The following is a 26,776-nucleotide window of genomic DNA, read 5'->3' as shown; positions in this document are numbered from 1 at the left end:
TCTCTGCATGAAAACCTTTAGCTAAGAGTCAAAGAATAAAAATATAAAACAAAATCAAAACCAAAACGGTCTCTAGTTTCCAGTAAAGTATTTCAGGTTTTTTTCCCCAAATTAATTCAATGGATATGAGCGCTTTTAAAAGCTTGAAAAAGAAGAATAAAGTAAAAGACTAGCAACCGAAGCCGTAGATGTCATTTCACTACAACTTACCATAGTTTTCTTTTTATCAAACAGTAGGAACAACACTAGAAGAGTTTTTACTAATATTTATCTAAGGAGAAGGTTTGTGCTAAAGCGGCAGTGTGTTAAAAGTCAGTCTTTCCGCGAACATCTACAGCTGCATTTCACATCTCAAGTGAAAAAAATTACTAATACTGCAAAGACACAGACTTCCAGAAACACCTGAAATGGTGCGATCTGCCTCCAGAAAAACATTGCTCGGTCACAAAGGTTCTTAAAGCTCAAACTTGAAAAAGAGCAGAAGAAAAAATATCTGGAAATTAGCTATGTTGATTTATCTTGAGAGCATTTCTAGGAGGAAAAAAAAATGAAATCAATTTTAAACAGAACCATTATCTTATTAAAAAAAATCTGCCTTAACTAATTTAGTATTGAGTATTATAGAACCTAGGTAAGTATTCAGACAGGAATAATTTTCTTCTTGCTTTCAGTATCAATAAGGAGTAATGAATAAACTTTATTATGAAGAGCCTAAACCCAAGGAGACTGAGATTGTTTAAAGAACACGAGCTAAGGAGGTGGGGGGGAAATTTACTCCTACATTTCCTATTTCCCCACACTTTTACACCCTAGTCTGCTCCAACTTTATAAATGAGCTGAAGAGCAATGAATGAAAATGCGAGCTCTTAAAAGTTTGCTCTCAGAAACACGAGTCTTTGTTTAAAGTGGAAGAAATCTCTCATAACTTAACAGGCCAGATTCAACTGAACCACCGATAGAACTATAAAAGCCCGTGAATTTCTCTTGGCTAACACAGCTGCAATTATAAAGCAACACACATATTCCAAAATATTTAAAAACATTCCTTTAAAGTGCATTTCTTTAAATGCCCCAAGGAAAAAGACTTCAGTTCCAGTTTTAGCATTCTCCTTAAAATCAAGCAGCTATAACGTCTCAGTCCTGAGAAAGGCATACAAAACTACATGTATTACTTTTTATATGAATAACTAGTTCATTTTTACTATTATTCAACAATTTATTCCTCCACCAATTTGTAAGTGGAATAGTTCTACAAGTCTTTCACTGCCAAGCTAATTCTTCTTTTTCCACACATTAGAAGAACACAAGAGAAGAGTTTTAAAAAACAGGCATACAGTCATCCAAGAAACATAAAAAGCTGCTGAGATCTCTTACCCTTCATTAGGCACATAAATGAATCCTACGTTTTTAAAATAAAATAGAATCTGTCGCCCTTTAGCAAAGTTCAGCAATTAGGAAGCTTATTGAGCCAAAGAGGTTTAAACCAAGCATCTAACGGTAAAATCGCTAAATAAACCTCACGTAGTTGAGAGTCATGTGACGATGGCATCAAAGTATCTCCTGAAATGTCATTTACACCAACTCTGTGTATAAACAACTACATTTGTGTATCACCACTCCGCGCATTTTAACACGCAAACACAGCGAGATTTTTTTTTGTTTCAAAAACGGTGAAGCTGTTTGTGGCCTGCCCTGCGCTATTTCGCTCTCGACATCTGGCTAATTGCAAGATTTTAAGATATATATTTATTTTTTTTCCTAAAAGGAGGCTACGCTGCGTTAAACGCGACAGCGTCGGAGTTAAGATTTAAAAAAAAAGAGCGTTTAGGAGAATCGACCGGGAATTTCGCTGCTTAGAAGAAAAAGGGGAAAAAAAAAAAAAAAAGAACCACGCGTGTCACTTCAAGGTCCTCTACAGAGCCGACCAGCAAATTATAGAAGTGAAAGCGTCCTGGGAAACTGCGGGAACGCTGCAAAACCAGCGCTCGGGGATTCTGCTGAAAGAGCTGCACCCCGCACGCTTTCACCCCGACCCCTTCTACGAAACGCGATTTACAGAGAAAACTAAAATTCGCTAAAAGCAGCCGCAAGCGCTGCCGGTTCTCCCCCGGCGGATCCCGAAGCTCCCGACCCGGCGGCGGCTGCCCGGGATGCTCCGCCGCGCGGGGGGATGTAGGAGAGTCCCGGGGGGGCCGGGATGCCCCGGGACCGCGCAGCGGGGGGCAGAGGACTCGGGGAGAGGCCGGGGCTGCCCCGACACCGGCTAGGGGGGTGCAGGAGGGTGCCCAAGCGCTCCCAGCGCCGCGGCGCCGGGGAAAGCGGAGGGACACGCACGGGCTGCCCCGCGGCCACCTCGCCGGGGGATGCAGGGGGACACCCACCTCGCCGGGGGATGCAGGCGGGTGCCCTGGTTGTCCCTCTGCCACCTCGCCGGGGGATGCGGGAGGATACCCTGCCACCTCAGCCGGGGATGCAGAGGGATACGCTGCCACCTCGCAGAGGGATGCAGGCGGGTGCCCTGGTTGCCCCTCTGTCCCCTCGCAGGGGGATGCAGGCGAGTGACCTGATTGTCCCTCTGTCCCCTCGCCGGGGGATACAGGCGGGTGCCCTGGTTGCCCCTCTGTCCCCTCGCAGGGGGATGCAGGGGGATACGCCGCCACCGCGCAGGGGGATGCTCGGGGATGCAGGGGGATGCTCGGGGATGCAGGGGGATGCTCGGGACGCCCCGCTGCCGCTTCGGGCGACCCAGCAGCGGGTTAGGCCCGGCCGCCTGGCCAAAGCCCGGGCCCAGGGGTGGCCCGTGCCCGCCGCAGACCCCGCTTCCACGGACCCGCAGCCGCCCCGCGCCTTCCAGGCCAGCGGGGAGCATCCCTCCCGCCGCGCCGCGCCGAGCCGAGCCGGTTACCTCCCACGGGCTTGCCGACGGCGCCGTTGGGCCTCCCGCGGGTGCCCATGGGGCTGCCGTTCTGCTCCAGCCTGGCCACCTTGCCGGGGGGGGGCCCTTTGACGTCGGGGCTGCCGCTGCCTCTGTCGGGGCTGTCCCGCAGGCACGGGCTCTCGCTCCTCCGCTCCATGCTCGGAGACGCGGCTCCCGCTGGCAGGTCGCAATACAAGGAGCACGGACCTGTAGGGCGAGAGAAACGAGGGGCAGCGTCAGCCCGGCCCCGGGGCCCCCGCGGGGCGATGTCCCCCCCCGGGATGCGGGGCGATGAACCCCCCGGTCTGCGGGGACGCGGGGCGATGCCCCCCGGCTGCTCCCGCTCCCGGCTCGGCCCCGACGGCCCCGAGGTGCCCGGGCGGAGCGCTCGGCTTCCCCGAGCGAGCGCCGGGAGCCGCCGCCGTACTTACTGCTTAGAGCCTGTCTGTAAGTTGGCTGAGTTGGGCTCTGTCCATGGATCAGAAGTAGAGAATCCAGGGTGGAAAGTTTTCTCGTTCCCTCCTCTAGCGCCGCTTCTCCTCCCTTCCCGTCCTTCCCCCCACCCGCAGCCCCCTCCTCGCCCCCCTCCGGGGGTGCCGGAGCCGCTGCCCGGCGGGTCCCGGCTGGCGGAGCGGAGCGGGGAGCGAGGGGCGAGGGGGCGGGGAGCGGCGGGGCCGCCGGCTCCTCACACCTTCGGCGGAGCGAATTGACAGCGGGGGAGACGGGGGAGGCGGAGAGGAGGGAGCGGCGCCCCCGGGCTCGGCGGAGGGTGCCCGGCGTGTCACTTTTCGGTCGCTCCCTTCCTCTACCGGCGACTCGCCGGGGCGAGCGGAGGAGCGGGTGTCAGCCGCGTGGAGTCATCGAGGCAGAGTGAGTCCTTTTTGGGGGTTGTCCTCGGTTTTCGGAGGGGGTGGGGGGTGGGGGGGGGTTGGTGCGTGTGCGCGCGTGTGTGTGTCTGTCTGTCTGTCTGCGCCGCGTTCCCATCCCAGGGCTCCGCATCCCAAACATCGCCACCCCTCCTCGCCTCCGACACCCCTCCCCCTCCCCGCCCTTCCCCCCCAACCCCCCCGCAAAAAAAAAAAAAAAAAAAAAAAGACTGAAGTGTCGGTGCTCTCCGGGGATCGGGCGGGCAGGAGCCCAGCGCCCCCCGGCCCCTGGGAGGCACCGACCCACCTGGCAGGCAATTAAACCCCGATAAATAAAGAAAACACCTCGCACACGCCGAGCCGCGCGGAGAGAGGGAGGGAGGCAGGGAGGGAGGGGACGGGGAAGCGCGGCGGGACGAGGCGGCGGTGACAGGAGGGACCCGGGGCAGGAGGGCGCGGGGCCGGGGGCAGCCGCGCCGGGGGAGGGCCGGGAGAGGAGGAGGAGCCGGGAGGAGAAGGGAAGGGGGGGGACGGAGGGAGCCGGGGAGACCGGACCGACCGCGGAGGAGCGAAGCCGCCGGCGGCATCCAGAGCGGGAGCCCGGACCGGCCCCTTCCCGGCGCCTCTCCCCGCCGGCACCGACTTTTGGGGGGGGGGGGCGGGCGCCGAGAGCGGGTCCCCAGGCAGGGCCCCGCCGCTGGCCCCGAGGAACCGGCGGCGGCCGGGAGGAGGCGAGCGGCGGGCGGGGAGGAGCCGCCGCTGGGCGACCGAGCGAGCGGCCGCCGGTTCCGTCGCCGGGGCCGGGCCCGGCCCCGAGGGCTCGGAGCGCCCCCTGCCCGCCCCGGGGGGCGCGGGGGGGAGCGAGCCGGGGCCGCGCGCGCCCGGCGGCGGAGCGAGCCCCCCGTTAAGGTGGACCGGGGAATTCCCCTCCGGCGCGGCGCGGGCGGCGGCGCACGGTGCCCGCCGCTCGCTCCCTGCCCCCGCCCGCCGCCGATATTGGCACCTTGCGGCCGCCGCCGCCCCCCGTTCTCCCCCGCCGCTGCCTCCCCGCGGGGCGCCGCCCTCCCTCCGTGCCCCCTTAAGAGCTTTGCCTTTTACGGTGGCGCCGGAGGGTCAAAAAAATCAAAGAGGGGGGCTACGGGGGGCGGGGAGGGGGGGCTCGGCTCCCCCTCTCCCCCCCCGGGCGCGGCGGGAGCATCGCCGGCACCGGGTCGGTGTCCGCAGCGCGGAGCCCCGGGACTCGCAGGAGGGAAGGGCCGAGCCGCTCCGGTGGCGGGAGAAGCGGCGGATCCCCGGGCAGGGTAAGAGAAACGATCGCTGCGCTCCCCGCCTCGGCACGGGCGGCTCCGGGAACCGGCACCGGGAACCGGGGGCTCGGGGGGGCGCGGGGGGCCGGGAGCCGCTGGGATGCGGAGCAGGAGAGAGCCCAGCCCGGTCCCGGCCGCCGCTGCCCGGGAGGAGCCGCAAAGTCTGGAGAAACTCCCGTTTTCCCTTTGAAATATCCCGATCTAAGTTCTCTCCCGGTTTTCTCCTCAATCCGATCAAGCTCGGCGGCGGCTCGGACGTGGGAGTTCGCGATTTCCACCCGGCTATCGAGTAATCGAATAACTGTTCTTACCTCGGACGTCGGACTACGAATTCCCGCGGATCGATGGCCAGAAAGTTAGAAGAATTGGGGATTTAGGACTTCTGGAAAAAAAACAAAATGCCACTGGTTTAGCCAGGATCTTCCCTGTCTGATTCGTTACTATTATTATATCTGATGATGCGGATGGATGGAGAGATTCGATCTGAGCCCATTAATGAGCTATTTTATAAAAACCACCGTCTGAAGAGCTTCATTTACATTTTGTCAGCGATCCTTTCCCTTAAACAGCGGAGACTTGCGGCGACAGCGCGATTACGGGACTTTAGTAAAGCTATAAGAGCACGACTGGCTTGTTAATCGATTAATATTTTATTAAGTTTAAATATTTTATAAAGTTTTTTAGGAAAACTATCGATTCTAAATTATTAAACCCGTCAGAAGGGCGCTTGAATAATGCATACAATTAAATACATTTAAATATATATGTTGCGATCGCTTTCTTTGCGATTAATCCCCTGCACTTTTCCCTCGACTTCGGTTTTTCCCCACCGGCCGCTGGTTTCTCGTTTCCGCGGTCGCTAAATCCGTGTTTATTCCTGTCTTTATAAATCGAAAGTTTACAGAAAACACGCTTAACTCTGAAAGCGGGAACCATTTGAAAAAATCGACGAGGAAGGAGAGGGATTTGTTAGTAAAACCGAGGGGAGACCGACTTTTGCTGGTTGGTAACTTCTGTTTTGCAAACATCCTTTAATCCAGACAGATTTTGCGATACACGACGCTTATTTTACTTTAACGTATTTTTTTTCCCAATAAAAGCTTTTCCTTTCTGTTTCAAATTACACGTTTTTCTTTCCCTAGCGCGCGATTTTCACATGTTGTCCTTATTTCCACTGGAAAAAAAAAAACAAAAAACAAAAAAACCAACAGGCGATTATGTCCCAGCTCTATCCAAAAAGAACTGGATTTTTATTAGTATTATTATCGATAATAACCTTTTTTTTCCTGTTTTTACCAGCAATTCTAGCAGGATTGCTTTGGGCTGCCGCTCTCCGGCAAAAAAAAAAAAAAAAAATTAAAAATTTAAAATTTAAATTTAAAAAAAAAATCTTTTTGAACGAAACAAACGAACAAAACCCCCTCGCCTGGAAAGGTTTGGTTTTCATTAACTGCCGCTTTCGAAGCCAAAACGCGTGGAAGCGGCGGCCGCGCTCGCACCGCGGCTGCCCCCGACGGGACGGGGTCCCGAGCGCTCTCCCCGCCCCGAGGCCGCGGCCGAGGGGCCCCGCGGCGCCTCCACCCCCTGCCCCTCGGGGGTCGGGACCGGCCCGTGTCCCGGCTCCTTCCCCCTTCCCGCAGCGCCACCGCGCGGGCGGCCGCGCAGCCCCCGGGGCCCCCGGGCAGGGCGAGCGGCACCTGCCGCGGGGCTCCCGGCCCCCTCCCGGCCCCTCCCGGCGGCGCCGCCCCGTCGGGGCGGCCGAAGCTCCGACCCAAAGGGCCTCTCCCCGTCCTGCTCCCGGGAACGGGACCGGCCCCAGCGCTGCCCCGCGTCTCCCGAGCGGGACCCGGCGGAGGCGGCTTTGCTCGCTCCTGAAAAAGGGAAAAAAAAAAACCCAAAAAATCAAAAAAACCCACCCAAAAGGGTCTTTACGGCGTCCGAGCCTCGGCCACAGGGTTTAGGGAGAGCGGCAGCCCCGCAGCCCCCGCGCCTTCACCCTTCCCCTCGCTGGGTTTATCAGTAAATCTCTAGGCGCTAGCGGGGAAGGAGCTGCGGGCTGTAGGGAGCGAACTCTCTGCAGGGGAGGGCAGGGCTCGGCCGGAGCCGCTGTGACACCGCATTTCGGGGCTGGCCGGGCGCCCCGAGCTCCTGCCGGGCTGCCTGCAGACTCCCCTCCCTCCCCGCGCCCCCCTCCATCCCCCCGGCCCTCTCTCCATCCCCCCGGCCCTCTCTCCTCGGCGCTTCCCCGCACTCCCGCGCCGCGAGGGGTTCCCCTCCGTGCGATTCCGCGCTCCTCGCCTCGCCTCACCTCGCCAGGCTCTTGGGTTTTGCGCGGCTGCTCTAAAATAAACCCGTTTAGATTCCTGAACCGCCGCGAGCGGGGAGCGCAGCCCGAGCCGCTTGTGCCCCGCGGCTTTTCTCCTTCCAAATTCGCAGCTCGGAGCTGGAACTGAAGGGAGAGTTTCGCCACCATCGTCGCGGTGAAGGGGAGCTCCCCGGAGCCAAGAAAGAAGGGGCTCAGCGGTACCGAGGGGAGCCCCTCGGCCCGGACCCCAGCGCCGGGTCCCCCACGAACGAACGCGGCCCGGGGAGCCGCCTGTGCCCCCCGAAGGGGTTTGCGGGGTGCGGGGGGGGGCTGCTCCGCGCCGAGCCCTCTCTCCCCTCCCCGCCTGCCTCCCGTCGGGGGAAGCCGAGCCGAGGGCTCGCACCCCGAGGCGCGAATCGTTTGAATTGCAACGATTTCCGTAAATTAGAGCGAGATAGCGGCCTTCCTCGCCCCCACCTCCCGCCCCGGCTGGACGCCGCCGCCTCCCAAACCCTCTCCAAGCCCCTGCGGCCGCCGGGGACCGGACGGGGGGTCGGAGCGGCTTTCGGGCTCCGTCCCGGGGCGCCTCGCTGAGCCCCGGCCCCGCCGCGCTCCCTCCCGGGGCGGCTCGGCGCCGGCGGAGCGGGGTCCCGGTTTCCTCCTAAACGCCAACTTTTAACGGGCAGCCCGACCCCCGCGGGCGATCCGCCCGTGTGAATTAAACCAGCGGCTCCAGGCAGCGGGTCCCGGCGGCTCCTTCCATCCCCGGGAGCCGAGCCCAGCGGGAACGGGGCCCCGGGACCACGCGGGGGATTCACGGCTTTCTGGGCAAATAACTGACCCGCTCGGGGAAAAGGAGCAGACGGCGCCGGGGATATCGAGTGAAGATAAACAACGGAGATTTTATTGATCTGTAAAGGCTGAAAAAGCCGCTCAACAGATCGAGGAGACGCGCCCTAAAACAAGCGAGCGGCCGAGGTCCCAGCGCCCGGCTCGGAGGCGGCTCGGAGCCTTCCCGGCCCCTCCACGAGCCGGGTTTGTCCCTGTTCCCGGAGAAATCCCCGCAGTCGGGGAGCTGCAGGCGGCCGAGCGCGTAGAGCTCAGCTTTTTTAGGCTTTCGCAAGCCCAGCGCTGTTTCACAGAATCATAGAATCGCCAGGTTGGAAGAGACCCACCGGATCATCGAGTCCAACCGTTCCCATCAATCACTAACCCACGTCCCTCAGCGGGGCGACGGGGCTCAGCGGGGCATCCTCTGCAGAGGGGACGCGCGTGTGTCCCTGGGGCAGGAAAAGGCCAAATCCTATCGCTTTTCCTCCTGCAAACAGTCCTACCGCCTCCTTCCCGTGGCCTCAAAACTTTGCCTTGCCTCTAGGCGTAAAGAGTTTTCAGGCCCAGGGTGGGTACTCGTCCCCGCATCCCCTCGCTCCCAGCACCATCGACGGCGCCCTCCAGCCTGGACGCGGGACGAGGCAGATGCCCTCGGCGGAGATGCTGGGGACACAGCCCCGAGCCCGCTCTCTGCCTCGGAGCCGGCATCCCTCTGCTTCCAGAGCCTCCGACGGCGCCGTCCCCGCACCTCCCATCCCGGGGCTCAAAGCGGGCTGGGTGCCGGGACCCCCCGGCTGGCCCCGCTCGGGGGCTTCGTACAAATTCTCTGTAAAACAGGGACGGGGTAGGGGCACCCGCCGTTCGAAACCCCCTTCGAAAACCGGGGAGCTTCGCCCGCTTCCCGTCGCGGAACCGCTCCGACCAAACCAGCATCTCCCGAGCGAGTTCGTGCCCGGCGGGGACGGCGGCTCCGCTCCCGGGATGAGCCCCTCGGCCCCTACCGGGGGACACGGCCGCTTCCCCTCGACGGGGGCTCCCGGGACGCCGCAGCCTCCCACCCTCCGCAAAAACGGAGATCTCCGACATCTCTGCGCTTCGTCAGCGCGCCGGGGTGTTTGAAAGCCACAATTACCTGTGAATATCCTCAGCGGTTTGTATACGAGGCGCTTTTTTAGCCCCGAGCCTGGCAAGTCTCACCGGAACGCGGCTTCCCGGCGGCGAATCCCAGCGCTCCGCTCTGGGAACCCGATTCCCGATGCTCCGCGGAGCCCCGGAGCGGGGGAGACACCGCGGCCGCTTCTCTCTCCCCGCGCCCCGAAACGCGACAGCGAAACGCTCCGTTAGAAACGATAAAGTTAAGGCGAGATCTCAAATTAGTGGCAGAAAAAGAGATGCCTGCGATCAAATCAGCCTTTCGGACGCAACAAATCCGTCTCCACACAGACGGATAAGGTGCCACATTTTCTAATGTATTTGTAGATTTTGGGTTTTGTGGGGTTTTTTTGTTTTTTGGTTTTTTGTTTTTTCTTTTTTTCTTTTTTTTTTTCTATGAGCTGGTCACTACCACCTAAACTCCGAGATTTCATAGTCGGTCTCCCCATTTTTCACGTCAACCACTCCCTTCCCTACCCATCGCATCATTAAAAATTAGCAGCGTGGAATTACCTGTCTGCTCCTTTGTGCCTCCTTCAAGCAAAGAAGGTAAAAGTCACCTCACCTATTAGCTTGTATAAGTAATAAAGAGGTGGTAACTCGGAGCCACCACATTTTGAAGATTGTGTCACATGCTTTAGCATAAATAAGGGAGTTATAGCCCTGGCGATTACTGGATCGATTCATCTGTGCAACAACTTGTGGCGCCGTCGGTTCTGAGCAGGTATTTGTTATGTCCCTGGGAACGGCTCTGGACATCCCGCCTGGCTAAACGCTCACAACCAGCTTTCTGAGGCGCCTCTGAGCGCGTTTGCGGAGGGAAAAGGCGTTTTGGCAGCGCCCCGACTCGGTATCAACCTCTTTGGAGCCGGATCCGACGGGAGCGCCCCCCGGGATGGATGGAGCGGGGCAGGGGGAGGGGGGCATCCCCGCCTGCTCCTCTCCCCAGGGGCTCCGACAGCCTCTCGGGCCGCTCCGAAGCCGCGTGTGAAGGGGGCGAGGAGCTTCCTCAGGCCCCGGGGATAAAGGGGATAAACCCGTTCAGTGGGAGCCGACGGGACGGGGGGAGGACGGAGCCGCTCCTGCCGCCCCGGGAGGGAAGCGCCGGCAGCAGGTGCTCTCCCCGTGCCCTCGGGGCCCCCCTCGCCCTTCGAGGCCCCTCTGGGGCACGGCGAGAGGGGCAGAGCCCTGCCCGGGGCTCCCCTCCCCTTGCCTGGCAGCCGGGGGTCGGGGGGACGCCCCGACGGGACCCACCGAGGCGGGGAAGCGGGAGCCCCCCCCGGCGCTTCGGCCTCCGGGGCGACCCCAGACAAACGAATCTTTGCGGACGGGCGGCGGGGGCTGCGAGCAGGAGCCCCGGGAGCGCCGGAGAAGCCTAGAACCGGGGAACGGTTCGGGTTGGAAGGGACCTTAAAGACCGTCTAAAGCAGAGCCGGGCGGGGAGGGGGGGATGCTGACGAGGAAGGGAAGAGAATAAATCACTTTCTCGATTTCCACCTTGATTATATAGCCCTGCTTTTATGGGCCCGCCCGGCAGCCTGTGCACACGGGCTTCCACCGCCTCCCAAAGCTCCTGCAGTAAAATCCTAACGAACCCGGAGCCCGCCCGCTCCCACAAAGCAAACAGGGAGCGCAGCCCCCGGGCTGGGATGGCTTCAGCGTGGAAAAAAAAAAAAAAAAAAAAAAAAGAGGAGAGGAAGTTCTGAGGTCTATTTATATTCATATATTTTCGATTAAGACAATTAAGTAAAACCGCACAATGCGGCAGCCCCTCCCGCCTAACAGCTTCCTTATTTCTGCCAAGACAGTTTACTCACTGCGGCTAAAACAGGCTTCCCGAATCCCTTCCCAAAAATTAGAAACAACAGCTAATAAAGAAGCAAAAGAGGAGATGGGAAACCAGGCATGGAAAGTAACCGTGCAGCTGCCAGGCTGGATTTCTTTCATACATCCATGAGTGATGGACAACGTCCAACTCATTTCCCTCAGTTCTTAGGCCTGGGCTGCCCTGGCCATCCCAGTGACTTTTTGCTTGGACGTGGAGGACACTGGTAGCTCCCAAAGCAGCCTCCCGCCTCAGTTTACAGTCAGGGATTTCCCAGCAGACAGCGGAGGAGATTTGGGCTGTGTGCCCTCCCAGACCCCCCCCTGGAAGAGGGCTCCTAGTTTTGGTTGGTTTTTTTTTTGAGTCTCCAAGTGTAAAAAGGGTAGAATATACAATGACACGCATTTATTTTTAATCCATTTGGTGATTCACGTTGCAACCAAGAAAAAGTATGCTAGTGCAGTAAATTAACACATTTCCGTTTGAGGTAATTTCCACCAACGCCTGCAAATAGTGCCAGTGAATTGTTGGCAATTTTTTTTTTCATTTCCCTATAAATTAAATCATATGCTGTCACAATACATTCACAACTCCCTCTAAAAACTTGCAGCTGATGGTTAAAACAAGCTGTGGTTTAAATGTTAATAGGGAGACCTGAGGTGAGAGAGATCTCTAAGTTCCTGTCAGTAACGATTCAGGAGAAGGGTGGAGGAGGGCAATTCTATCAGTACAGAAAGCTGTAAGACAAACCACTTTATTAGACAACAGAGGATCAGCTGAGGAGGAAAGCAGAATTATATGTGCTACCTGCAGCAAAGAAACTCCTTGTCAAAGCTCATAATCAGCCACCAGACACAAACTCACTAGAAACTACACGTCACCGTTCCTGGTGTTCATTGAACTTCAGTGTTTCAAGATGCAAAATGGAGGAAGTGGTGATCATCTGTGGCTATAAGAGATATCAGGGAACACCTAAGATACTCTAGATGTAACTGTATTCAGGACCCTATCTCAATGCTACTGAATTATGTCCTCCACAGTGCAGTTATCAAGATAATTTTAACTGCAAAGTAGTTTGGTTTTTTTTCTCCTTTCCTGCCTTAAGCAGCAGCTAATAAAGAAAACGTTACGCAGTTTGCTCCCACTCCTTTCAGTAGTCCCTGTTCAGCGCAAGTTGAAGTGACTGGAGTGAATAATTTGTCTTTGGGTCAAGGTCGTGATCCCATGTCAGCCTGAACACAGCACTGCCTTTGAAGCCGACGGGAGTCTTGCACAGGGACAGCTAAGGGATCACGGCACTAGTTTGTAATGCAATCTGGAATGTTTTAGAATGAGAAATCATTATAAGATCTGAAGTTATTGTCCTGATACAGCCTTTTTGTAAATGGTAAAAAAAATACTGGTACCATGGCGAACTGTTCTCTCTATATTCTCATGAGATTTCTGCTCTAGAAATAGCACCAGCGTTTCCTAAAAGTTCTTGGGTAATTACTGCTTTTCTGCAGCTTCCATTGTGCTCGCTATGGCTCGTAGAGGAGTGGAGTTGTTGGAAGATGCGTTTGGTTTTCCTTACTGCTTCATAAAAGTTTTTGTATTTTTTTATATATAAACAATTAAAAATTGCTTGTCCTTTGAAAAGACGTCTTTTCAAAGCACTAGCGTGAAAACAAGCAGGGGAAACAGCCTTTGAAAGAAAAATTACTTTGGTCAAGTTTTGAATTTCAAACATAGCCTTTGTTTGTATTTGACTGACAAAATGCCTCTCAAATATTCTTTGGAAGGTGATTACATTAGGCAGGGGCTATTTTAGCAATTTCACATCTCGTAGCACTATTGTATACAGGCATCTGTCCACCCACTTCCTTCACTACAGTCACAGCTCCCTGAGCCTTTATTCAGATATCTTTCATCGCTTCTAAAGTCATGCAACCTTCCTCTCTTCCTGCAAATCAAAGTCAACTTCTTCTGCTCCATCAAGTCTTTTCTAGGACTTGTGATGGGCTGCAGAATTGCTCTTGCTTGTCGGTGATGTTGTGTCTGGAGGTTTATCACAGTATTTTGCGTAGAGCTGGGCAGAAAATTGTTATTCAGAAGATTTTGTTATAACAGGAAAACCAAAACAATTCCCGCTTCAAATCACAATGGAAAGCTGAAATTTTGAATGTTTCATAGAATACCAGGTTGGAAGGGACCTCAAGGATCGTCTGATTCTTGTTAGGCAAAAGCACGGTGTAGGCAAGGTGGCCCAGCACACTGTTCAACTGAATTTTATAAGTGACCTGTGTTAGGGAATCCACCACTTCCCAGGAGAGATTATTCCAAAGGCCAATTGTTCTCATTGTGAAAATTTTTCCTTTTGTGTCCAACCGGACTCTCCGAAGAAGTAACTTGTACCCATTCCCCATCATCTTTTCCATGTAAGTCCTTGTAAAAAGGGAATCTTCATCAGCTTTGTAGCTACCCTTTAAATACTGGAAAATGGTGGTAAGGTCTCCCCTAAGCCGTCTTTTCTCAAGTCTGAAGAAACCCATTTCTCTCAGCCTTTCCTCATAGGGCGGGCTTCCCAGTCCATTGATCATCTTTGTCATCCTTCTCTAGACACTCTCCAGACTGTCCACATCTTTTCTGCATAGCGGGGACCACAACTGAGCACAGCATTTCAGGTGCAGCCTGATAAGAGCAGAGTAGAGTGGAATAAGGACTTCCTTATCTCTGTTGGTGATGCCCTTGATACAACCCAGCATCTTGTTGGCTTCCTTTGCTGCATCAGCAAACTGTTCATTCATGTTCAACTGCCTGTCCACCAGGACCCTCAGGTCCCTGCACACCAAGCTGCTCCCCGGCTGGGTAGATCCTGGCCTCTGCTGCACTCGTGGATTATGTTTTCCCAGGTGCAAAACATTATACCTGTCCTTGTTGAATGTCATAAGGTTCTTGTTATCCAATTCTTCCAGCCTATCCAGGTCTTCCTGCACTTCCTCCCTTCTGAAATGTCCACTTCCCCACTCAATTTGGTATCATCAGCAAACCTAAGATACATTTGATCATAGAATCATAGAATAGTTAGGGTTGGAAGGGACCTTAAATCTAGTTCCAATCCCGCTGCCATGGGCAGGGACATCCCACTAGGTCAGGCTGCCCGAGGCCCCATCCAACCTGGCCTTGAACACCCCCAGGGATGGGACATCCACAACTTCCCTGGGCAACCTGTTCCAGTGTCTCACCAGTCTCACGGTGAATAAATTCTTCCTGATGTCTAGTCTAAATTTGTCCCTCGCCAGTTTATACCTGTCCCCCCTCATCCTATCACCACAAGCCTTTATGAATAGTCCCTCTCCAGCTTTCTTATAGGCTCCTTTCAGGTACTGGAAGGTCCTCAGAGCCTTCTCTTCTCCAGGCTGAACAAGCCCAATTCTCTCAGCCTGTCCTCATATGGGTGGTGCTCCAGCCCTCAGACCATCTTTGCAGCCCTCCTCTGGACCTGTTCCAACCGCTCCATATCCTTCTTACGTTGAGGATTCCAGAACTGGACACGGTACTCCAGATGAGGTCTCACAAGAGAGGAATAGAGGGGCAGAATCACTTCCCTTGACCTGCTGGTCACGCTTCTTTTGATGCAGCCCAGGATACGGTTGGCCTTCTGGGCTGTGTCAAATTTCTCATCAACCAGCACCCCCAAGTCCTTCTCTGCAGGGCTGCTCTCCATCACGTCATCCCCCATTGTGCACTGAAAACAGGGATTGCCCTGACCCAGGTGCAGGACCTTGCACTTGGCCCTGTTGAACCACCTGAGGTTCTTACAGACCCACTTATGCAGCCTGCCCAGGTCTCTCTGAATGACATCCCATCCTTCCGGTATGGCAGCTACACCACTCAGCTTGGTGTCATCTGCAAACTTGCTGGCTGAGGGTGCACTCAATCTTGCTGTCAATATTGATGAAGATATTAAACAGCACCAGTCCCAGTACGGACCCCTGAGGGACACCACTTGCATGGATCTCCATCTGGACATTGACCACTACTCTTTGAATCCAACCAGTTTCTTATCCACTGTACTGTTCACCCATCGAATCCGTATCTTTCCAGTTTAGAAAGAAGGCTGTTGTGGGGAACCATGTCAAAGGCTTTACAGAAGTCTAGATGGATCACATCTGTCGGTTTACCCATGTCGATTGCTGTGGTCACCCCATCATAGAAAGACACTAAGTTGGTCATGCAGGATTTGCCCCTGGTGAAGCCGTGCTGGCTGCCATTAATCACCTCCATGTCCTCCATGTGCTTTAGCAGAGCTTCTAGAAGGATCTGTTCCATGATCTTCCCAGGCACAGAGGTGAGGCTGACAGGTCGGTAGCTCCCAGAGTCATCTTTTCTGGCTTTTTAAAAGCAGGCACAATGTTACCCTTCTTCCAGTCAGCAGGGACTTCTCCTGATTGGCATGACTTTGCAAATATCATGGAGAGTGGCTTGGCAACCACATCTGCCAATTCCCTCAGGACACTGGGATGCATCTCATCAGGTCCCATAGACTTATATATGTTCAGGTTCCTCAGGTAGTCACAAATGCCTCATGCCTCCTCTACTGTGGGATAGGGTTTATCCCCCAGGTCACCATCTTGCTGTCCCATGGCCCAGGAGGAGTGAGGAGAGCAGTTATCGACAAAGACTGAGGCAAAAAAATGTTAATACCTCATCTGTTGATATGTGGTCACCATTTCCAACCATCAATGGGGGTATGTTCTCTTTTACCTTCCTCTTCCGACTGACGTACCTGTAGAAGCCCTTCTTGTTGGTCTTCACTTCCCTTGCCAAGTTCAGCTCCAGCTGTGCCTTGGTCTTGCTGACTTCATCCCTACACAATCGGGCAGCATCCCTATACACATCCCAGGTGTCCCACCCCTGCTTGCACTGCCTGTGCAGTTCCCTTTTTTTCTTCGGTTTAACCAGCAGGTCTCGACTCAGCCATGCTGGTCTCTTCCCTTCCCTGCCTGGTTTTCTACATATGGGGACTGAGCACTCTTGTGCTTTATGGGAAGCATCCTTGAATATTTTCTAGCTCCGTTCTGCTCCCTTGTCTCAGAGGACCCTGTCCCAGGTATCCTACCAAGTAATTCCTTGAAGAGCTGGAAGTCTGCTTTCCTGAAATTTAGGGTCCTGACCATACTCCTCACCTGTCCCATATCCCTCTGGACCTTGAACTCCACCAGTGCATGATCACTGCAGCCCAGGCTGCCTCCGATCCTAATATCACTGATTAGTTCACTTGTATTTGTGACCATAGGGTCCAGTATTGCATCTCCTTGGGTGGGGGGGTCTCTATTAGCTGGACTAAGAAGTTATCCTCAATGCACTCCAGGAGTCTCCTAGATTGCCTACAGCTTGCCGTGCTACTTTTCCAGCATATGTCGGGGTGGTTGAAGTCCCCAGGTAGGATGAGAGCTCGCAAGAGTGAAGCTTCTTGTAGCTGGAGGAAGAAGACTTCATCAGTTGGTTCTCCTTGATCAGATGGTCTGTAGTATACAAGATCCTAACATGCAGATCACTTCTGAAGATACTAAACGGTATTGGCCCAAATACCGATCCCTGAGGGACCCCATTGGTGACAGACTGGCAGGTTGTTTCATACTTCAAGGGATAAAAACATTCCCTTGCAATGCAAGTGCTTTCCATATTACATACCCTTCCTGCTCCATTCTATTTTTCCTGTCATTTAGGAAAAGAGAACAAAGTCCCTCCCGTGAAGGCACCGCATGGTTACGACAAAGCACACATTTGTTGTAGTTATTCCTGTCATCAGCTCAGGTGGGGAACACTTCAATACCCATTTATGTTCTGAAGTGCCAGGAAAGCTCTCGCTGTTTTTACTTTCTATATAGTCTCAACACCACCACATTTTGACACTCCTGTTACACTTGTGCATCTCCACTGCAATCAAAGCTACATTTGTTGACACATCTCAAAGTTTTTAAATAGCCTTTAAATATTTTTAATATACATTTATCAAGGCAAATGCTGTACCAGCTTGGGATCCATCTATCTACCAACATACCTAATTCTAGTAGTTTTGTGAGCACAGATAGAACCCCAAAATTTCTCTTTTCCATCAAACAGACAAGAAAAAGGCCCCACTGATCTTCAACCCTCAGTCAATGCTCTTACCATCCAGATAATCACTGGCAAACACACAATCAGATTGTTCTCATAAACTGATCCATTCTAAATTGGCTCAGATTTTTGATCCATTACTTCTCCTGGGAACCATTCAAAATATCTCATTATTTTAAGGGTAAACTCCTAGTCCAACTCAAATCAGTGACAAAGCTTCCGTTTGTCTTCAAGAGCATCAGGTTTTCAATCTAAACATTAAGAATCACAACCTCTCTAATAGTAGAAATCTGCACAGTTCCCTTAAAATAAAATGAAGAATAATGCTTAGGGTTTGAACTTGTATGCTTCACACTCATTTTGCTAGTGATTTAAAGAGAATCTTCGTATCAAGCTAGCTCAGTTACAATGTTGTGATCAGAAGTTATTCTTATAAGAAGATATTACAATTATAACTATTAAGTGAAGTCTATAGACTTAGAAATGCATGCAATATCTGCTTTTGAACCTGTTTAGACAGACCAAAGAGAAGACAGGCTTCTGTCAGTGCCTTAGGCTTTTCCTCTTCATGCTTATAGTGGTGACAGCAAGTCAGTTCTTATAGAGACAACAGAAAGGTAAAGAAATCTTCAGCAGAAAGAGAAACTTCAGTGACTCTGACAAAGCAGTAAAGCACAGCAGATCAGAGACAGAGTTATACACGATTTACAACATCAGAGCAGCGGTGCAGGCGCAGTTTCCTGATTGCACTTACAGTGGCCGGAAGCAAAGGCTGACGTAACAGAATCATAGAATCACCAGGTTGGAGAAGACCCACCAGATCATCGAGAAGAGACAGATTAAGGTGCCTTTTCAGGGCCTGACTGCAAATGCTGGAGAAAATTTGCTAAAGGCCCTGATCGCATTCGATGAACTTAAGTTAGTAGTAGGTGGTCTAACTAATTCCCCATCCTATTTTATGGTCTATTGGAAGGATTCCAGAATTTGATGGAAGGGGAAGGGGTGCTAACAGATAACTTTCAGATACTTAAAGGCACACGGATTCTCAGTAAAGACAGAGGATTTGCTAAGAAATGGGAACGGTACATAAGACATTTTCATTGCAATGCTATAAAAGCAGATGAAACGTGTTCTGCACAAGCCACAGAAGACAGTAAGCCCACAGCAGCTGAAACCTGGCCTTAAGATATTAAGAAAGTCAGAGTGGTCTGGGAACAGTTTTGCTGGGTGTGGGTTAAGGCTCAGTAGGGCTGAAGCTACATAACAAATAACAGAACTTATCCTCTGGGATGTAGTATTGCTATTTGACAACTTCCACATGAGCACTTATTTACTCTTATTAATGTTTGGTGAAGCTCAAGCCTCAGTAGTTCACATTTTAAAGAGATGGTCTAATGGTTAGTGCGTACCCTGGCTACCCACAGGCATGGGCTGCAGACTTAGTTTTGCTCCAGTCTCTGTCTGCAGAGAGATCTCTTGGTTGGTGTTTTCAGAAGCCCATTATTGACACAAGAGAACAAGTCTGACAAAGACATATCCTCCTAAGTCACGAAACCACAACCGAAAACCTCTCAAGTCACCTCCTATTTTCTACATCTCTCAAAGGAAACAAACCTGACCCGCATACCACTCTTGGAGAGATACATAAGAATCTGTTTGCTGACAACTGTAAAGCTTTAACACTGAACTTGCCAAGGCAGCTCTTGCCCTTTCCCCAAGTAAGGGGAAGCCAAGAGCCTGCAGAACAGTCACATTCCTGTTTTGCATGGAGGCAGAGTAAGATAACAAGGATCCTGCCCTGCTGCTCCCCAGCTCCTCACTCTCTGCATGCACTGAGACTCATTTTGTGCAATGGGGAAGTGAGGCAAGGAGCTGAACGACTGCCCAAGTCTATGCAGCCGGTCACTGGCAGGTTCCCCAGTCATTCCCGATTCCCCGTGCAGTGCATTCTTTCAGACCAGGCTGCTTCCCAATCTGGGAAAGCATCTCCAAAATGCAAGGCAGAACCCAGACTCTCAGATTTTCATTCAATTTTGGATGATCTGCAAACCTTCTATATTTAGAATAATTTTGAACTGTCTGTTGGGACACAAATATTTGGATTACACATTTTGTCGGTCTCTTTTAATAGTAACATCTAGAAATTCCCTAGGAAAAGTAGTATGCGCTTATTATCTCTTCTTTCACACATTTAAAATATTTAAAAGATTCATTTGGCTCATCACCTGGTCTGAATCAATAATCAACTCAATATGGAAAAGAAGCTTCAGAAACAGGGCTGAATCTTACGCATATCAATGGCAAAAGTCCCATTTCTACAGTTGCATCAGGAGTAGGTTTCTGTGCCCTTACAAAAGTAACTAAGCTAAAATGTGCTAACCCTTTGCTATTCAATCATTTTAGGGACCAATTTGCTGGAAGTTTATCCACAATAAGTATAGTTCTAACTATTTCCTTTCCTACAATGACAATGGTTTCTGTAGAGAATGTTCAAACACAGAGTGAGCCTTCAGATCATTCCCTTCTCATCTATTCTGTTTCTGAAGTCTGGAATTTGGGAAGCCTGATACAAATTAAAACAATCTTGTTGATAAAGTCAACTAGAATTTGGAATAAGTAATGCTAAAAAAAAAAAAAAAAGAAATATTTGCCCAGTCTTTGTCTTGTGTTGTTCTTTGGGTTACGCCATCAGGCCTCCTTAACTCACAATAAGCCATTTCTGTCTTATAGAAAACTACTCCTGCTGTTACTAAATCAAAGGGGTTGATGAGCTGTCTGTATAACTGTATCAAGTAAACAATGCAGCCCCTTCTGCACAGGCAAGATCTATAGCTTATACCAAAGAAGAAAGGTTTCAAGCAAACTTTACCAGGCAGGCACATTTACTGCTGTGTTCCTACCTTGCTTCCCTCAGTCATAAACTTCCCAAAAAAATGAAGATTGTCAGTGGAACAGAAAGGAAAAAATCAGATAAACCTAACTAGATACAAGTAATCTGCCAAAAAAAAAAAGGGGGGTGGGTGGGGTTTACACACAGTAAAGAAACTCCAACGTGTTTAGCACCATCTACAGCAAGACGAATAATGTTCAGCTATAAACAAACTCAGAAAGCCTGGAAGAACATAGGAGCCAAGACTGAGATCCAAGATTTCCAAAAGGTGACCCATTGATAGACTTACAGAGTTTTACTCCCCTAGGAATGTTCAGCAGGGAACAAACCAAGCCACTCAGCTACCATTTAGACAAAGCTGACTCATTAAGGTACGTGCCTTGAAGGCATCATCAGTTTTCATTTGTGTACCACTGGCTACAAGTCTTGGATAAGCTGATCAGCGTTTGCTAGTTTCCAGCTGATGTTCACCTTGACTTTAGATGGATGCTATTGTTTTTGGTGAGTCATTATCTTGCAGATCCTGCTGCCTCAGGGTTCAGAGACATTCAGTTTAAACAGGTGGCTATAATTAATTATTCAAAATTATTTTTAGGAATTTGGATTATTTTTTCTACTGACAGTGCATTTGTAATAAGCATTGTACAAAAATAAGGCAATTGCATGCTGTTTGGGGTATTTTTGATTAAAAAAACATGTTCTAGCTCATTGTAATGTTTCTGTAGGCTAGCATTCTTTGTGAGAAATTTATTTCTTGTAACTGCCTTGGTTTTATGTTAGTTGTATATTTTAAGAATAACATCCGCTGAAGCAGTTTCACATGAAAAATGAAAATCTGCTTACCTCAAGAAAGTGAAAACTTAAGAGCATTTAATTCCTAATTTCATATGAACCGCATTTCTAATCTCATCCCCCATTCATTCTCAGTGTGTCTTTAGCAAATGGTTTGTTGCTAGTGGGGAAAGTGCAGAATGGTCTGCCAAGAATATTATTTTCATAGAATCATAGAATCATAGAATAACCAGGTTGGAAGAGACCCACCGGATCATCGAGTCCAACCATTTTAAAACAATTAGGGATGGGAAGCAGATGAGGATGCTACGAAGTACTCTTCTGACAAGAAACAACATGAAAAAGTTGGAAGAGTACCAGGAGATAAAATGCAAAGAGAGAACCCCTTATTCAGCCTGCATAGAATCATAGAATCACCAGGTTGGAAAAGACCCACTGGATCATCGAGTCCAACCATTCCTATCAAACACTAAACCATGCCCCTCAGTGTAATATACAATATTCTTGAACTTGTAAAGAAACAGACATAGTCTAGCATTCAGTTAAAAATCTCTTGAAAAGAGGAGATAGTGAGCTGCAGCGTGAGGGCCAGGAGCCATCAAATTTCCATCCAGCTCCCGTGGTAGATAGAAATAAGAAATAATGGGGAAGGTAGAGAGATCTTTGCACTACCTGCTTTTTCTCCCTTTCCCCCCGGCAGATGAGATATTTGGGGGCAAATACAATTCCAGATGCAGCTGCTTTCTTCACAGCATTTTCTAGACAACACTTTTCATTCTGATATCATGGGCTTTTTTCAGTTAAAATGTAGCCAAATTAACCCCCAGTGGTTTGAAAGTGAGTCCAAGAGCTCCAAATGAAACAAAACCAAACCAACCCCCCCCCAAACCAACCCAAAAGTATTTACCCTTATATATATATATAAATAATTGGAATACATTAGGTCAACCTTCTCCAAAGTATTGTTCTATTTCTTTAACCACCACAGAAATTTTAGTCTGACCTGAAGTGCTTCTTTTCCTGGTTGGGTTGTTTGCTTCCTCATTCCCAAAATATATTTTTTGCAAGAAGCATCAGGGGCTACTGAGAGCTGGGCTTAAACAGTCTTTCATCCCATGGGCAGGGAGAGTAAAGGGAAGCCCCACATGAGGCTTATCAAGGCCATTACTGCCTCCTGGTGCACTCAGGGCCCTAGCAATTATTCATTTAGCTCTAAACAGTGGAAATAATTAAAAAGCAAAACTAAAAATGAGGTTTTGGTATTCTGGAAACAATATTTACTTTCCCAATCAGCCAGTGCTTTAGACCAGGTGAGATGTGGGTATTTGTGCACATACATATTTTGCTAGGGTGGAAAGGCGTTGTATGATCTGTCTTCATCCCCAGTATTAATAATTCTCATCAGAAGTATTTTCTTTGGTAACGTGAGTCCTGGAGCTTGGTCCTAGGGAACAGTTGTAAATGCTTTGGAGACTGAGCCAGACTGTGTATTGCCCCCTCTAATAATGAAAATCAGAGAAGAAATCCTGTGTCACTAAACTCACGCAAGATTTGCCACTGCTTTTCATGGAGCCAGGATCTTGCCTCAGGCAAAAGCAAAACTGCAGAAGTTACAATATATGCTCTTCCACTCCAGCTCCCAGGAACAAGACCTGAATAGCAGATGTATTATTATTTATTGATACACAAACTTGCACAAACCTTATAATCTCAAATGATAGCTGAGTGCTTTCCTAGTTGATAAACTGTATTTGAGGAGCTTTCTGAAAGAAGGCTCAAATTAATTTTTTTGCCTGAGCAAAATGTATTGTCAAAGCATGAACTCTGAACAGCAAGAACCGGTCTCTTCAGATATACTGGATTCAGTTGGCAAAATCTGGTCTCTGTTACAAAGCAAACTTTACCTGAACTAATTTTTTTTTCACCTTAAAATATGTGTTTATTACTTTCTTTAAATGGAAAAATGTCAAGTATTTCTGAAAAATTATCTGAAAGAACATGTCAGGAATCTGTTCTGTCATGGGAGACAGGGTCACGTAATATAAGGACCATGAGATAGTTAAAAGAAAAATCAAGTATATCAGTAGTAACAGATTTAATTCACTGCTGAAACTGCTTGTGAAACATAATTCTAACTTTCATTCTTCATTTCTAAGAGATGGAAAATCAACTTGCACATCTTGTTGCCTAGCACCTGCCAACAGTTTTACCAAGGGGAAGGTGAAGCTTTTGTCCTCATCGAGCACTGGCCAGCCTGGGACATGTCTCTGTCTCATGCATTGTGGTCCAGACAGCCTCATTCTTCTCCCCCAACCACATCTGGACCAATATGTGTTCATCCTAGAACGGCTGGTCAATTGTTAATTGCAATGCTGCTTCTTGCTGTCTTTGAAAGACCTTGAGGAACCCTGGCAGCTGGCTCTTGTGCACTTATGTTTTGAGGAAAAAAAAAAAAGCTAGATGTTACCAATGCTCTGTGAAAACAATATTCCTCTGTTGCAAGCAAGAGTGGGGAAAATAGACTCAGGTGACCATTTTAAGGAGTAGATGAATGTCCTTATCTCATGGCCGTACACCCTCTCGGTTCATAGATGGTAGATGCCATTGACAGCAATGTCCTCTGGAGTACCAGTACAGCAGAATTAGGTGGTCATTGAAACAGATGACTTTTCCATTCCTTTTTCACAGTTTGTTTTTTTTTTTTAACTTGACTTCTGTTCTCCCATCTGTACATAGACACAAAGGCCACTAGCTCTAACGGCCTCTCTAGACACATTTCTGTGATGGGGTTGGAGAAGATCCTTTCTTTGAAGAAAAGGACATAAAGATCTAAAGATCTCAGATCTAACCTTCTCTTGTTTTCAAATGCCTTGAACTGCTACAGTTATGTGACATAGCCTGATAGCTGGCCTAGCTGACTTGTGAAAAGGTAACAGCTTAAAAGACAGAATCAAGTCCATGATTTGCAAAGCACCTCTGGGTCCTTTCAATATATTGTGTACATCATTTGTACACATATGTTTGTGAGATGGGGGAGTCAGGCCTGGGAGAGGTACAGAACAAGTAGGAATATAATTAAACCTAAAAACTAATAAGAAGAAGGATCTATAAGAAGGCAATATCACCTTGTGGTTTTTCGAGTTACTGTATAAAATCAGTGAGAATTTGATTGTGGTATTCACAGTTGTGATACTAATCACTGGGCTCAGTTACAACACAAATATGGCCTCAGGTTTATATTGATTGAACATCTATTCAATCAATAAAAAACATAACTCATTACTTTATTTCATTGTCTCAGAGTCTGTCGCCCCATACATTACATCTGAATTGAAGTTACACACTGCAGTTTATCGTGTTCGCTGCAGGAATGGCTCAATGCACAAAGAATCCTGTAGCTCATACTGCCTCTTCACGTTGTTGGCTGAGCCCATTGCTGTACTGACCAGCAGGGACAGATGCTGAATGAGAAATCCTTCCAGTAGAGCTCAAGACAGCACTTTGCTCCTGATGAAAACTGAAAAAGAATAAAGGGAAACAGGGGATCAATGAGGAATATTTGCATAGCAACAAGGAATAGCAGTCTGTGGCTTTTGGGGCTTGGGACTAGGAATTTACCACCTGGGATTCTTTTGGCTTGGATGACAAGGCCTTGAGTTTGGACCTAGTCCCAACAGACTAATCACACATGGATGATGATCCCAACAGATACAGGAAAAAGGCTTTATCAAATTAGGTGAACAAAGCCTTTATTTTTAACCTTCACTCCAACTCACAGAAGTGGCCAAAGAGCTTGTTCTCTTATAAAACCAACATAAAAAAGCAGAGAATATTTTTACAAAAAATATTTGATATGAACAAGAGGGAAAATGATACGACAGATAATGAAGAATAGAATAAAGGCTGTTATTCCTCTTTCTCTTTCATTAATGTAGTTTACAGTTTATCACTCACATGTCAGGGTCTTGTGCATCACATGAAATATAGTAGAATATAGTGAATGAAGAACAGAACAGCTTCACTTTCCTGCGGAAGTGCACACATGGTCATGCGCGTATGCACTCTCACACAGGAACCCTCTTAGTGAAGGAGTAGAAGCGCAGGCTGGGAGCAGAACTGATGCTAGGCAGAGCTCGTCTTTGTCCTCCTTACTTTTACCAAAATTGCAGGATTTATCCACAACATGATTCTTTGAGACACTCCCCTTTAATACTACAACAGAAATCACAAGCTTGAGGTTCTGATACTAAAAGAAACAACAGAGATGGAACGGGGACAGACTTCAACAAAATGCTCAGGTTCGATCAGAAGGCAGGCATGTACCTTTCTAACTGCCAGAAGTTTGACATAGCAAACATTTTAAGGAGCTATTACTAAAAGCACGTGAAAAGTAACAGATAAATTACATCTTCAGAAACATTAGGATGACACCTGCCAGGCAGTACCTATCTAGTTGATTAACTATCTACCTATCTAGTTCAGTTTCAAGATTTTCATCTTTTTAAAAACTGTTTCCCCAGCATGACTTTAACAGACAAAACAATCTATTAAAAAGAGGTCCCCAATAACATCATGCAGTGGTGTATTTCAGAGGTTAATTCTAATTTGCCTTCAGAATATTTTCTCTTGTGGGTTTTAGGTATGTCTCAAATTCCACTGACTGTACCTTCAATTCTGGAAAATATAATAGGGCAAACAAACCAAGACAATTTGGGTTTCCTTTCAGAGTTAAGATACATGGGGTATCTCCCTAGAAACAAAGAAACAATGGAGCTCTGCATAAATAATTTTTATGGGAGCACTGCCTATATGGCGCTGCTGAAGCCCAACATTTTATATCCTAATAACAAGGATGTATTCTGGAGGAAGGTATTTTAGAGACTCTGCCCTGGAATGTCTGTGTGTAGCAAAGCAAATGATTGCCCTGAGGGGATTTTCCCACTGCTCATAAAAAATGTCACAGCCTAGCCTTATCCCATCTGTAGTGTGCTTTCTCAGGGCAACATCAGTGCAACCCATTTGGAGAAGCCTAGGCAGTAAATAGTGATGTTTCAAACATTACACAGGAAAGTGGTATTTTTTTTCCAGCTTAAAATGTTAAGAAATGAATATATTAAGAGCAGAACACAAAGTGGTGCATCACCTGCAAAAAAAGTAGCTGAGGCAGATCTGTGAAACAGCAGATTCAGATCCTGTCTTGATTTGAAGTAAACAGAGACTCAACAGGAAAAATGAATGTGCTTCCATGTACCCCCATGGCTCACACAGTTTCTACTAGAATTGCAGCCAGTAACTCTGCCCTGCTTGGCTCACCTTGTATCCTCACTGGATGCAGTAAGATCTGAGGTCTGGCACAAGAACTACATCAAGCAAGGGGGCCCTAGGATGTGGCACCCTGAATGTGGGTCCAGGCATGTTTGAATTCACCTATATGTACCCCATAGTCCTTTTGTCTCAAAAAAGCAAAAATCCAAACCTGCTGCAAATGAACAAATTAAGTTTGGGTCTGTGATGTTTCTTAAGTTCCAGCAAACTCTGGAGTGCCAGTTAAGGCTTCCTCTTAAAACAGACTGCAGGATATGGATGCAAATTTAACGTGTCTGAAAATGAGAAAAAAAAACCCTGTACAGCACTACCAAAGTAACATGAGAGGCTAAAATCCTCACCAAGCTTGCCTCTACAGGCCCAGACTCTTGAGATATGGGAGCTCTTGCCCTGGTAGAACCTTCCAAGTCAATCTTTGGGCTGAAGTGTCCCACCTACACGTAACCTGCAAGAGAGCACAGAGA

At 49.5% G+C, this 26,776-nt stretch overlaps 2 protein-coding genes across 3 annotated transcripts in view; one reads left to right on the top strand and one right to left on the bottom strand.

Annotated features, from left to right (window-relative positions):
• The window catches only part of SATB2 (SATB homeobox 2), a 136,151-nt gene extending 130,556 nt beyond the window's left edge, over positions 1-5,595 (bottom strand). The window contains exons 1-2 of one of the 2 annotated variants that reach the window (XM_069860669.1): positions 5,402-5,595; positions 2,906-3,124 (exon numbers count right to left, since the gene is read on the bottom strand). In XM_069860669.1, the coding sequence (XP_069716770.1) occupies positions 2,906-3,074 (169 nt within the window). In that variant the 5' untranslated portion in view covers positions 3,075-3,124; positions 5,402-5,595. Of the gene's footprint in view, positions 1-2,905; positions 3,125-3,348; positions 3,505-5,401 lie in introns of those variants that run through there. The other variant, XM_069860670.1, reaches the window with a different exon arrangement.
• Positions 3,073-6,965, top strand: LOC138722423 (collagen alpha-1(I) chain-like). Its single transcript, XM_069860497.1, has 5 exons — positions 3,073-3,360; positions 3,446-3,787; positions 4,144-5,084; positions 5,297-5,445; positions 6,556-6,965. The coding sequence occupies exons 1-5, from the start codon at positions 3,073-3,075 to the stop codon at positions 6,963-6,965; spliced, it is 2,130 nt and encodes a 709-aa protein (XP_069716598.1).
• Positions 6,966-26,776: the final 19,811 nt, after the last annotated feature.

Source organism: Phaenicophaeus curvirostris, chromosome 7 (assembly GCF_032191515.1).
Source record: "Phaenicophaeus curvirostris isolate KB17595 chromosome 7, BPBGC_Pcur_1.0, whole genome shotgun sequence".
In the NCBI taxonomy this organism is placed as follows: domain Eukaryota; kingdom Metazoa; phylum Chordata; class Aves; order Cuculiformes; family Cuculidae; genus Phaenicophaeus; species Phaenicophaeus curvirostris.
Note: the sequence above shows the minus strand (reverse complement) of the source record. Positions and strands in the feature narration are given on the sequence as shown.

What these genes read in the sequence shown, in the direction of transcription:
- LOC138722423 (XM_069860497.1), top strand. Translation starts at nt 3,073, where the DNA reads ATGCTCGGAGACGCGGCTCCCGCTGGCAGGTCGCAATACAAGGAGCAC. An exon ending in GTACTTACTGCTTAGAGCCT is followed by an intron (nt 3,361 to 3,445) that starts GTCTGTAAGTTG and finishes TCCCTCCTCTAG; the next exon opens with CGCCGCTTCTCCTCCCTTCC. An exon ending in CGCGGATCGATGGCCAGAAA is followed by an intron (nt 5,446 to 6,555) that starts GTTAGAAGAATT and finishes CCGCTTTCGAAG; the next exon opens with CCAAAACGCGTGGAAGCGGC.